This window comes from Halyomorpha halys, unplaced genomic scaffold, assembly GCF_000696795.3.
Source record: "Halyomorpha halys isolate HHAL.00 unplaced genomic scaffold, Hhal_1.1 Scaffold38.1, whole genome shotgun sequence".
NCBI classification, from domain to species: Eukaryota; Metazoa; Arthropoda; class Insecta; order Hemiptera; family Pentatomidae; genus Halyomorpha; species Halyomorpha halys.
In genome coordinates this window covers 702,837-716,450 of record NW_027110526.1, presented here as the reverse complement: position 1 = coordinate 716,450, position 13,614 = coordinate 702,837, and the positions used below count along the sequence as shown (strand labels likewise).

General features: G+C 32.9%; 1 protein-coding gene across 5 annotated transcripts in view; it reads left to right on the top strand.

The window, feature by feature from the left end:
* LOC106687304 (solute carrier family 2, facilitated glucose transporter member 6) overlaps positions 1–12,544 on the top strand; it is a 145,199-nt gene extending 132,655 nt beyond the window's left edge. For 2 of the 5 annotated variants that reach the window (XM_067048703.1, XM_067048702.1), the window contains exon 5: positions 3,550–4,104. In XM_067048703.1, coding sequence (XP_066904804.1) covers positions 3,550–4,089 — 540 coding nt within the window. In that variant the 3' untranslated portion in view covers positions 4,090–4,104. Of the gene's footprint in view, positions 1–3,549; positions 4,118–11,253 lie in introns of those variants that run through there. The other 3 variants (XM_067048706.1, XM_067048705.1, XM_067048704.1) reach the window with 3 other exon arrangements.
* The last annotated feature ends 1,070 nt before the right edge of the window (positions 12,545–13,614 follow it).

Sequence of the window (13,614 nt, the reverse complement as noted above, 5' to 3'; positions counted from 1 at the left end):
CTTTAATTATCCTATTGGACACTTCTTGGTCTATTTTACAAGACTTATTGAAAATTGTTCCAAGATAGGTATAGAAGTCCATCTTTTCCAATACTTCATCATTGCACACTAAGCTTACATTGCCGACGTCCATTTCATCTTTGGCAAGTCATAACCATGCTCTTGCGGCTGTTAATACTCTTTGCTTTGCGAGCCAGTTTTTCTTCCCATTCTATTTCCCCTGACTCTGTCACAAGCACGATATCGTCTGCATATAGAAACCCCTGTACTTGTACCGTCCTCATGTTCCATATACCGACTACAGTCCAAGCAGTTCTTCTCCTGCATATTTTGTGGATTTCATCCATAAAGACAATATATAATAATGGACTGAGGCTTGTTGCACACCTCTTTCTGGAGAAAATGGCTTTAACTCTCGGCCATTGATACTCACTATTCCTTTTGGGTTTGATAAGTTGATTTAATCGCTTCCAGGAGGTCTGTGGGAACTCTTTTGGCTCTAAGTGCCCTCCAGATTTCTTATCGGGGCACTGAATCGAAGGCAGCTTTTAGGTCTAAAAAAGCAATATGATAGCTCTAATTCCTATCCCATGCCTTTTCTATGATAATTCTTAGGGCGAATATGTGATCCTGGGTTTGTCTTCCAGGTCGTAATCCAGCCTGGTCTAGTGTTGGCTCTATTAGCGCCCGCAAGCTGTTTTCTGTGTGGTGTACAGTTTGTATGTTACTTGGAATAACATCACTCAGATTACCTTAACGTCTGTGAAACAGTGTTTAATATCGCGATCATAAAGAAAATAGTCGATAATACTCTTTATTTCCTGTGCTGAGAAGGTAATTTTGTCAATTTTCTTGTGGGGAAAAAATGAGTTACCTATAAACATGTCCGGTGCAGAAGTCAATCAATTCTTTGTTCTTTCTCCACTATGCTTTTCCATAACTCCATGTGTATCTCTAAAGTCCCATCCCGTTCTTGGGTTTAAGGTCAGAGTAAAATTGTTGAGTAGGAGCATACATTTGTACTAAAGTGATTTTACCAGGAGACAAATGGAAATTGGTTGTTATTATTCTAGGCGAGACAGCTTCTCAATCCTCCATTTTCTTGTTTAGTATTTTACTTCATTGCTTTTTTATCCCTCCTGTTAACCTTTAGGGACTCCTGAATATATGAGAGTATATCCCTTATCCAGACTCACTTCCCCAATTATTTTCCTTTTTACCTCAGATATACTGAGAATGTCCACCTTGTACTTTATGATCTCCTCCACGAGTTCTTTTGCCTTTCCTATGATAATTTTTATGTTCCAAGTTGCTATTCTAAAGTCCTTTTTCCTGCCATGTCGTTTCCAATTTGTCAGTGGAGTTCCGAGGCTAATATGATTTCTATGAATCGTATAGTTACTTCCTGCCGGGTTATTGGACCAGTCAAAAAAGTCCTAATACCCTAGGGCAGCAGGCCTACTAGTGAATTCACCTTGGCCGGCAGCACGGCGCTAGCTTCTAGGGGAGATGACCCTAGGGTGTGTAATGTATATGTTCTTAGTGCCAGAATAAATGAGTTGTGTACTGATATGGTGAGAGGTTGGCAATCTACTGTACTGTGGTGTCCGGTGGATCTTAAAGCCTCATTAATTGCGCACAACAATTAACCTATGCGAGAAAGAAGAATAGCAATGAACGTAAAAAATAAAATTAAAAAATCGTGAATTTCGATTGACTACTTCTTCTTATTCGTTCTTCCCGGCGAGAATCCACAAGAGAACTGTAGCCATTTTGAGAAGAAATGCGTAATGTCCAGTTTTTTTCTTGACCATCATAAAAGATGTTAGGGGAATGTGCACCTTTCGGCCAACATTTCCGACTTCTGCGTCATTTGTAGCGTTTGTTCCCTCGCAGTTGATTATATGGTAAGGACCCAGCAGATCCTTACTGCTGTTGGCTCCATGCCAGTACTGGTAGCACTGCTGCTTGCCACCAGGAATATATATCGACCTCCCGGTCTAGATCCGCCGTGTTCAGTCAGCAGTGCCACCTCGGGCAGGATGCGGTTCTTCACCTAGCACGGACGGTCTTGGCAGCGTGCTCAAGGTCTCCACTTATATTTTCTCAGGCCTCTCTACTACTTCCCTGGTTTTGAGTGAGGACCAGTCTCTAGGTCTTACCACTGACCACCTCTCCTCAGCACCTTGACCCTTATTGATTCTCTCTGAACAAGTAATTAGTCAACTCCATTGACAGCCGTTTTTTTGTAATCTTGAGGCTTGTCTTCGGACATTCTGAATAACACTGCAGCTACTTATGTCGCAACTCCTTCCTTGCGGGAGTGGAGCATCTCAGTAAGCGGCGCCGTCGCCCCCTCTTGCTCAGTCAGCTCGGCGCCCTCTTTGTCCTTGGCCAGTCCACAGAGCACGCCAGCAGCGACCCGCTGAACGTTCTCAATTTCATCAAAGAGAAGCTGGACGAAGATTGAAATCCCCAGCTGACCCCTGATGGTAGCTCTGTTGTAGCACTCCTTGGCTAATATATGAAGAACTCCAACAGTACCCTCCACCATTTCCTTCGTTCTAACACGCATACACACCACCTGACCGGGCTTTACCGCTTGTAACACTGGTTCGTCTTTGAGTATCCTGGAAAGCACGCATGAGGAGCCCGATGAGGTGGCGCACATTGCCGTGATCCCTGAGAGGTGCATGATTGGCCTGGTAAAGAACGAGATTCCTTATCAGCCCAATCATGGCCCTGACTAACGGCCAACGTAATGGTGGGTGCAACAATTTAACAATAACCTGCAGAACGTTGTTGGACCGAACAGCCTTTTGTTTGTACCATTTCGCTGTCAGGGTGCAACCGATAGATTAAAATTACTAAATCAATTTAAATTCGGTATAACTTACATTCCAGACCAAATAGAAGAAGTGAAAAAATGATTTATTTTTTTTTTTGTGCTGATTTCGCGGTTGTCCATTGTAGATAATATGAATAAAAACTTAAGTGGAAGTGATTCATTTGTTCTCAACCACATTGACAACTCGATCATTTTAAGTGTATATACATTTTTTCCCATCACGTTTTTCATAAAGAAAGATCATTCTACAATTGTAAAAATATTTTACACAATAGAAGATTAGGTTCAAAATTTAGAACTTCATCTTGTAATTAATCGTAATAAAGAACATGCCATTGGCTATTGCGTTTTATTTGTATTGTTTATGTAGTCAATTAGTATGTAATTACAATCATTGCTAGTTTTCTTTTGTTATTAATTGTATTTGTATTACTTTCATACATTAATTTATAAAAAATGTCTTCCACTTTTTGATGGGGACGATACACTTTTACTATACTTTAAATATAAAATTTTCTTTTAAAAGGATTTGTAAATTCGAGAGAATAGATAGTCCAAGTTGGAATAGAATCCAGAGCTCATTTAAAGAGCTCAATTCCTATTACGGATTCGGTTCCCAATACCTATATTCCTAAAACAGTAATGACGAACCATGAATAAGATTTAAAACCTGGTGGTTGCTTCGGTTATTGGTGTTGCAGATCTTAAGCAGCGTGAACCAGCTCAACGGATCTGCTACTATCTCATTATATACGATGGAATTCCTTGGTGGCAAGTGGGTGGCAATAGAGATGGGCTTTATCACTGTGGTCTCATCATTCTTCGGATCCATGCTCTCTGATCCATTTGGGCGACGGCCTGTGCTCATGGTCTCCCAGGTTGGCTGCGCTGTCTCAACTATATTACTGTTCTTCCATTTTCACTTCATGGACTTGAGAAATAGTAAATTGTTTCTCTATTTTGGAGTTTTCGGTTTCAGTTTCATCAGTTCTGGCATGTCTTTTATAATGTTGGCACTTCCATCAGAACTATTCGGAACATCGCTGCGAGCATTTGTCAATGGATTAACCCAGACAGTTGACGCCATAGCTTGCTTCATCGCTTTGAAAATATTCTTCACAGTCAACATAACTCTGGGTATTGAAACCAACTTCATAATTTACACGTTGGTCTCATTTAGCGGATTGATCGCTGCAATGTTTATTCCTGAAACAGCAAGACAAAGAATTTCCCAAGGTTAAAGTAACCTTGAAATAATTCTGAGTCACAGAGACGTCCACTCATGAAGAAGTATCAGATTAAGAATACTAATCACTAATGACTAAGAATACGGATCACCACAAGTATTAAAGTTGGTATCGATATTCAATCATAAACATACTTCAATTACAGTCTGTTTTTCTATCTTAAAATATTAGCCATTCTAAAAAATATGTCTTTATATTTATATAGATGTATGAAATGGTTTTAGAAAGTTACTTAAAAGAATTTAAGGTTAAAAAATTTACAAGTTAAAATTTAAAGAATAAGGTTTTACAATAAATTTTGTTAATTCAACATCTTCCTTCATCATTTACTAGTTAAATAATTTAAAATATTAGTGTTAATAAAATAAACATAAAACTTTTTAAAAAATAAAAGATTTATTTAACTTAATCTCTATTAAATTTCTTTAAATTTTATTGGATCCAGAAAGGGCTTCCATCAACATTAGGTTGTGTATTTTGGGTATCTACTCTCTGAATTTTTAATTCATCCTCTGCAAACTATACTCTGACAAACATGTGGCAAATGGATGTGTATTTTATACCTTTGTACTCATTCAATGGCAACATTATTTTTACCTTCTTTGAACTCAGTTACTACCTCAGACTCTTTAAGAAGCATTTTGAGCCCAATCACTTCTCTTGTCCCCCTCACTTGAACTTGGAAGGATGACCTCAGCTTTAGTGGTTGAAATGAAATCAGAACTCTGCCCGTTACTAAACTAGAAGATGGCACCTCCTAAATACATAAATACAATGCCTTAAGCATTACCTGTCATTATCCCCGCCAAGGTCTGCATCGGAACAACATTGGAAAATCCTACTTTATAAACCTATCCTAAATTCAAGAGACCCTTTTAATAACAGAATATTCATTTGACCCAGATTATGTCATAATCAGAAGAATTTTGATAGAAGACAGTTTCAAGCTTTGTGTAAACCATCGAATATGTGAGGGAGGGCATAGCTAATCAATAAACTTTGTTATCTTGACATTAACATATTCTTTCATATTACCCAAATGATTCTTAAGAATTGGAGCACTCACAGATCCACTTTCATACATCTGAAATTCTTTGAAGAAGTCTCTTAATATATGCAGTTCAATTTATTTTGATATATTTCTTAGTCCTATTAATCTCCAATTCGTATTAAAAATTGTTTGGTCTAGTTTTGATTTTAAATACCTGTTTTAATTTAAATAGGAGCTCTATACTTGTTTTTCATCCAAAGCGGCAATCAGTCCGTTATCAACATACTATCTACATCTTAGATATTTTTGCTGTTTGTATCTTTGGCAAATAGGTTAGGGTTTGCTGAGGTAAGTTTAAAACCAATCCTGATTAAGAATTTGTAAATTTTGTATTCCAATGGAGTGGGACCTGTTTCAGTCCATATAGGCTTTCATATAATTTGTTGATCTTATTGGAGTTTTCATTGAAACCTTTGCATTGGTTGATATACATCCCCTCCTTAATTTGCCTATATAAATGCAGTAGACACTTTAAACTGATGAAAACTCATTTCTTTGTTGACAGCAACACTAATTACTGTTTTGACTATGGTTTGGTAAACAATCAGATTGAAGGTTTTCCTACAATATTTGCCTTTCAAATATGCAAATTACTTATTACAATCCTAGCTTTATTTATATCTTTCCAAATTTTCATCAGGATTAAATTGTTCATGTAAGCCCAATTTGAAGGGGCTTTGTGAAATGGTCTCTTTTAGCATAGCTTTGTGCGATTCCTTCACATCTTCACACTATATGACTTCGCGATGACATGAAAATTATAGCTATTGATTTAATAAGAAGTTTGAGAAAAACTCGATTGCCATTGTCCCCATCATAATCAACACAAGCACCTTTTGTATAATTATTCTATAAAGTTTTCTTCCATTTCCTTTTGGTATATGGAGCCAAAATTTCAATCAGATGTTTATAACAAAGATTTCTGATTCCAGATTTTTTACACATTTAAAGTTCAGATGGCAATCTATCTTTTTCAGAGGATGGTCAACTTCAATTTAATACATAGCAGTGGTATTAATCGTCTATGCCTAAGATTCTGAAGTAGATAAACTTCATACTGAATACATGAGGGCTCAACTAGCATGCGGAATTATCTCTCAGTTCAGCCAGTTAGTTATGGTGTGTATAGCACAGTAGTATACCTGTTTTCAACACCTTATGATCTGAAGAAATTCTGAAAGATTTGATTTTTTTTTAATTCTTCAACATTGTCACACTGAACTCATTCCTCTCTGCACTCATTACTTTTCTTTTCACCCCTTTCTAAATTTATAAGTTTCCATTCTGCAATAAACGATTCAAATTTATCAAGAAGATATTTTAAATTTTTTTACATAAGTAATCAGTCCTAATTCTAGCAATTATAATAACACTTTACTGATCTGAAAGCCACTTATGTTAAAAATATGTATTATACAAATAAAAAATACTATCCTCTAAAAATGTATCATTAAGTAGGATCGTCTCAACCATATATACCATATATACCTAGCTGAATAAAAAGAAAAGCCTATGATATTATCTGGCATTACGGGCAATTCATGCTTTTCAATGGAATTAAATATGGCTATTTTTTTTTATTAAAAGCTGTCATTGCTTATTCATTATCAGGAACTGAAGGGCTCTTACAAATTTTACGTCTTATTTTTATTACTATAGATGCCATTTTTAATTCCATTCTGGTTTTAACTTTTCAGTTTTTCCAGACATTTTTACCTTCTTACAACGTTTGGACTGCAGCAAATTTTTATTCCATATTTAACCTAAATGTAGATCCATACATCTAAAGTCAGAGGCTTAAACTTAAATAAAACCCCTTAATTTGTATAATGCTTACCTTCTATATAAAATATCATTTTCCTTTTTATGTATGACCAATAACTTAATTAACCAGTAATTTGAAAGATGGGTCTATTAGACTGACAGTTATAATTGTGTACTTATAATTATCATTTTTGTACTTTTTATATCAAATCATGCATTCAATATAATGTATTTATCACTGTACTTGTTTTTTTTATTTTTATTAAAATGGATTTTCCAACCTATAAGAAATTAAATAAGTTAGTATAGAACACTAAAATTTAATACAAATAAATATCATTATAGAGCCCTCTGGCCCATCTATCACAAAACAGGGATAAAACAATAAACTCTCATTTCAAACTAATGAACTGACTTTTTTTTATTTTTGAACAACCCAAGGAGGTTACTGGAGTTTATTACAAAAAGGTCAGAAAGATTTTACAGTACATTTTTTCCCCCTATTTGTTATTTCAACAACATGATCAATCTTAGCATTGAGTATAAAGCAATGGATTCATTCATATTATTTAAATCATTGTTGTTTTGTTCGTGTACACTTCTAAACTGAAGACAAACATAATGTCCACCACAGAAAAAGAAAACCTGTACCTATGATTGACAGTTTTTCTTTTCAATTGAATATTTATGCAACTGAATTAAAAATATATTAAACAGATTGAAATATATAATACACAAATATTGGAACTATAGGATGTTCCAGAAAACTTTAGTAGCTTATCGACTTCATAAAAGTTGATATTAAAACATAAGTGCCGAATATTCATAATAAAGGAGAATGGTCTAGAGATACTTAAACCATCTCAGACTACTATAATGGTCTATACATAAAGAATATCAAGCATGATTTATAGAATATTCCTCAATAGTACTCAATGAAGTAAATAATGTGCCCTATCTGATAACCATAATGAAATTAAAACTATATAAAAATAGGAGGATTTTTTTTCCTCATAAAAAAGTGACAGAGTGTAAGAGGAACAGTTTTTATTTTACTATTTATATAATATAGGTGTGTCCAATTTAAAAACTGGGACATAAAGGCCTGAGAATGAACAAGATTATTATTCAAGTGAATTTATATTATTATCGTGTAAAATTACATAACTGAAAGAGGGAAGGCCTGAAACTAGATTATCAAATAGTTTAATAAAATAATTTTGGCAGTAGAACCTTAAACAATGAATAATAATAATGATTTTACAATTGAAATTTGTGTACAATGAAAATATTTCAAACCAAAAATTAGCATATTGTAACAAATGATACAAAAAGCTGAAGAAATAAAGCCAACATTTTCCTTTTATAAACAATAATAACCAAATATAAATCAATGTTCTGAGAAATAAGAAAATTAAAATTATTATATTGTTGAACCTGAATTAAAAGTTATATAAGGAACTAAAATTTGTTCTTTGTTCAATACACTTCAAATGGAAAGTGCAGAACATTTTATAGCTAACTTTCCAGCAGTTTATTTTTAGGATTCATAAGTAGGTATATTTTTTTTTCAATAAAAAAATAGAATTAATATAGTTTCAATACAATAGAAAATGGTAGTTATTAATAAACTGTTATAAAATAAAATGGAATCAGGGATGTCATTACACAGGTGGGATAGTAATAGGAGAGGATAGGATAGGGATAGGAATAGGAGAGGATATCATTCCCTCCAATAGGGATAACTTGAAAACTAGAAAAGTTTGAAAATATGTGAACTTACTTCAAATTGTGTTAAATTGTGGTAAAACATTTTTCAAAAAGATTATTTATTTAATGAAAGCTATTTAGAGAGCCCCGTTTTCCAAATTTATTTAAGAACAGAGAAAATTTATTGGGAAAATCCACAAACCAGCATAAAGTTTAGACTCTTGCTAATTTTTTTTTTAAACTTAAGATTTAGATCAAATCTCCCTTCAACTTTGATTCAATTCACTTTCTACTGCATCAACTGTCTCCATCATTATAATCTCCAACATCTCCAAACACACCTCACCTGGATTGAGCAATGGTGCAACCAATGGCGGATAAAAGTCAATGAATCGAAATGCACTCATGTGATTTTCGCTCTCCGCTGCAGCTTCTGTCCACCTGTTACTCTTAATAATATTCCTTTACCCAGATCCCACACAGTACGATACCTTGGATTCATTTTAGACAAAAGACTCACCTGGAACCAACATACTAGACTTAAAAGGCAAGAACTCAACAGACGATTGAGCCAAGTATACCGACTGCTCAGCCGGATCTCTCATCTCTCACTAGAAAACAAACTACTAATTTATAAGACTATACTCCAACCTATCTGGACCTACGGACTTGAACTTTGGGGAACAGCTAAACCGTCGAACATCAAACGTATCCAATCCTTTCAATCCAAAATCCTTAGAACCATAGTTAATGCACCCTATTACGTTTCCAACAGAACACTACATGACCTACATATCCCTTTTGTCCTTGACCTCATACCAACCAAATTCTCAAAATTCCATATAAACCTTTCCAACCATCCTAATCCTTTGGTTCAAACCTTATCTAGTTCCACCCATCCCTACAGCCCACCTAGAAGGTTGAAATGGCAGTGGCTAAGAGACTTATTGTAAATAAAAAAATGGACAATTGGAGTTCTGGCAATTGTCAGATTCTCCACTCAAGTTGAGTGTTTGCGGCTTTAGGGCACTTGCTCAGCCTCCACTGTGTGGCAGATTATAGAGTAATATCTATCAATTATAGAGTAATATCTATCAATAAATAAGAAGTATTTAAAAAAAAAATGATATACATTATTTGCCCTGTGATATACCATTTTATCCTTTTATTTAAATACTCAAAAACAAAAATATAGGTTGACCAACAAAAATAAAGCATTATTCTAATGAATATATTTCTTGGTATAGATTGAATTTTCAATTTTAATTAATTTAAGTATTTAGTCTACTCTCCTATTATCATATTTTACAGTTTTATTTTATATATCTAATTGATAATAAATTTTTAAACACATGTCCCCCAAACATTTTTCTAAAAATTGGTCCATTTCACTTATGAATTTGGATTACATGTTGTATATAATACGTTTAAAGTATTTATTACAAAAGTAAAAAATATTTTCAGGTGATAAATTCTTGCTGTTTGATCAATTTTTTTTTTTTATTTTAACTTATTTTAGAATAGTAAACCTATTCTTTAATTCTATTATAAGTCATTTTAAAATTACTTAACAGCTTGTACCTTAGTATTACATTTTAAAAATGTGTGAACTAAGTAGAGAATGACTACTAGTAAAAATATTTTTCATTTGGGCTTTTATGTTCAAGTAGTTTTATGTTCATCCATGACTAACACCGATTTTTGATACTAAAACCTAACCATACCATTCTATGTTTATTACTACTTGTATATAACCAATGCAATATTTAGTAGATTAAAGTGAATGAAGAAACTAACATTCTGCATCAAATATAATTGATTTGAGATTTTGAATTTGAAACCTAGAAACAAGGGAAGTCAGAAATTAAATGAATACGAAACATTTATGTTAAGATTGTGATATTAAAAAATTAACCAAGCATAGAGGCTCTCCTTATTATCAATTTTCTGATGAACAGTTATCTAAAGCAGATTATGTTAGGATCCCCTTCAACCATGCTGTCAGAATTATAACCCAAACATTGAAGGAATACATACTTACTATAGGCTGTGTGTATGTCATTGGTAAATTGAATTTTGACTACTATGCTTTTGACTACAATAAATAAAAGTGTTTTACTTTTGAAATATGTTGTTATTTCTTCCATTTTTATCATAGATTATTAGATTTTTTTTTTAATATCAGTTCCATCCAACATGTATTTATGATCACACAAATAAAATTAAAGTTAAGTTACAAAAAATTGTTATATTCTGTAATTGTGTCATATAATATAATTATAGTCATTTGCTGACAACATAATATAACAGGTAATAAAATTGTATACTGATTATTATAGAGGTTATCATGACCTCATAAAAATCAGAAATTTTATTGATAAATTAGTATTTTTAAAAAGAGATCATTGATTCATCACTCCTTACCCATTTAAAATATGGATTTAACCAGTTTTCAATCAACTATTTGCATGTATTAATATGTTTTATGTACATTATCTAATCTTAAATAATTAAATTTTTATTGATGAGAAAATCATGTTCTTCAGTTTTTCATATTATAGCTAAACTCCTCTTCCCTGGAGTTATCAAACATTCAAGATATTAATACTTTTTCTTATATTGACCCTTTGCAGATCCTCAGCTGTGTCAACACGTTAAATGGATTACCAACAATTTCAGTGTATGCAATTGATTTGCTGGGTCAATGTCTGGCCGTAGAGATGGGTATTGTATTTGTTATATCTTCCTTCTTGGCTGCATTCCTCGCTGATCCTATAGGACGGAGGCCACTTCTGATGTTTTCAATGATTGGTGCAGCCATCTTCACCTCTGTTCTCACAGCCTTCTTTATATGCCAGAAAAAAATCCTCCTCTACATCGGATTGTTTGGTTTCTGCGCGATTACCTCGGTAGGTATCAACCCCTTCATAATGACCCTTCCTTCAGAGCTATTTCCGACCAGGTTGCGTGCCTTCGCCAATGGACTCTCCCAACTCACAAATAGCTTTTCCGGCTTCATCTGTGTAAAGATCTTTGTCAGCATCAATGAGACTTTTGGTATACAGTACAACTTCTTTCTATATACTATTATTAATCTCCTCGGTGCTGTTAGTGGTTATCTACTCCCAGAGACGGCCAAGTCTGTGATAAACGCATCTTGATTGAAATCTTTACAATGAATGGATTATTTGGATTTCATCAACTATTTAAAAGATGTTGACAATGTAAGTTTATTGGCTGCTTAGCTTTTATGTTTGAATTGGTTAAAATAATTTAAAATTCTACAAGCTACATCAAAGTATAGTGGCCAATTGTGAATCTTAATTCCAGAATACAGGCTTCTAACTTAATCTTTTCATATAACAAAAGAAATGGTAAATTGGTAGTTTATAAGAGTTTTCATCAGTTAGGTGCCTTTTATCAGAGAAACTGTTTCTTAATTCTAATTTTCTCACTTATAAGAACCTAGCATGATGTTGGGTGTGCCGCAACCTTGGTCAATCCATGGTTAATATATTGGATAATTAATTCTTTATTATAACAGGGCTCAAACCTTGTGCCTAAAATTCTAACACCTGAATTAGATTACTCTGCTCCAAACTGTAATAAATATATATATATGGAGATGGTCAGGGTTGCGGTCAATAGTGAAACAAAAATAGTTTACAACTATTTATTTTCCAACGTTTCACCCCACTTTGCAGGGCTTCATCAGGGCTGTCCAAATAAATAAGTTGAAGAGAATATGATGCACTGTTAAATAAATAAGTTGAAGAGAATATGATGCACTGTTAAATAAATAAGTTGAACAGAATATGATGCACTGTTAAATAAATAAGTTGAACAGAATATGATGCACTGTTAAATAAATAAGTTGAACAGAATATGATGCACTGTTCAACTTATTTATTTGGACAGCCCTGATGAAGCCCTGCAAAGTGGGGCGAAACGTCGGAAAATAAATAGTTGTAAACTATTTTTGTTTCACTATTGACCGCAACCCTGACCATCTCCCTATATATCAATTTTTACGGTCAACTATACATACATGTATATAATAAATATAAATGTTTTATTTTGAGCAATCCAATTGTTATTTCTATTTTAACCAAAAATCAGTCTAAATTTTACATTTTGGTTTTCAAAAAGCCTGTCATATCCAATGTGTATAAATGATTATAAAATTAAAATTGAAGTTAAATTTTAAAAAAATGTGAATTACATTTGTTTGCAATCATTTACTAGTGCAGGAAAATACTTTTTTAAGATAAATAAATATATTTGTTATAATGAGGTAATTATAACCGTATACAAATCAGAAATTTTATTGATAAAATGATAGTTTCAAAAATAACTCCTTAGGAATTAAAATAAAATCAATTTAACCTGTTTTGATACAACCATGAACAGGTATAAACACATCTTATATACTGATACATTAAATAAAAATAACTGTTGAATTATCATTTTCTTCAATTAATGGTTTCTAGTTAAATGAATAGTCAATTTGAGGTGCTATTCAAACTGGTTACGTATCATTCTAAATGAATAAGTTATTTTTCATGTTATTTACAATGTTTAAATAACATATTTAAATCACTACAGATAAGGAATAAAAATAGAGCAATGAAAATTTATTATGTTTTTCCTACAAAACTTTTTTTTCTTGCATTGAAAAAAAAAATTGACTTCAAAATGTCACTAGAAAGTTATAAATAGTTTTACTTATAAAAGTAATAAATAATTTTACTTACAAAAGTATATCAGTAAGTAACTGTTTCATATCAACCTGAACGGTATAATAATTTATTATTTTTTATGTCATTGAAATGCCACACAACAACTCTTATGTTGTTACACATTCTTTATTTAAATTTTTCAAGTGAGATAAAAGTTGACACCATTGATGGCTCCAATGGAAAAACAGGCGATTTCATTTTGTAAGAATCAAGATTTTAGCATCATCTGTTGGCACGTGACATGAAATAACAACG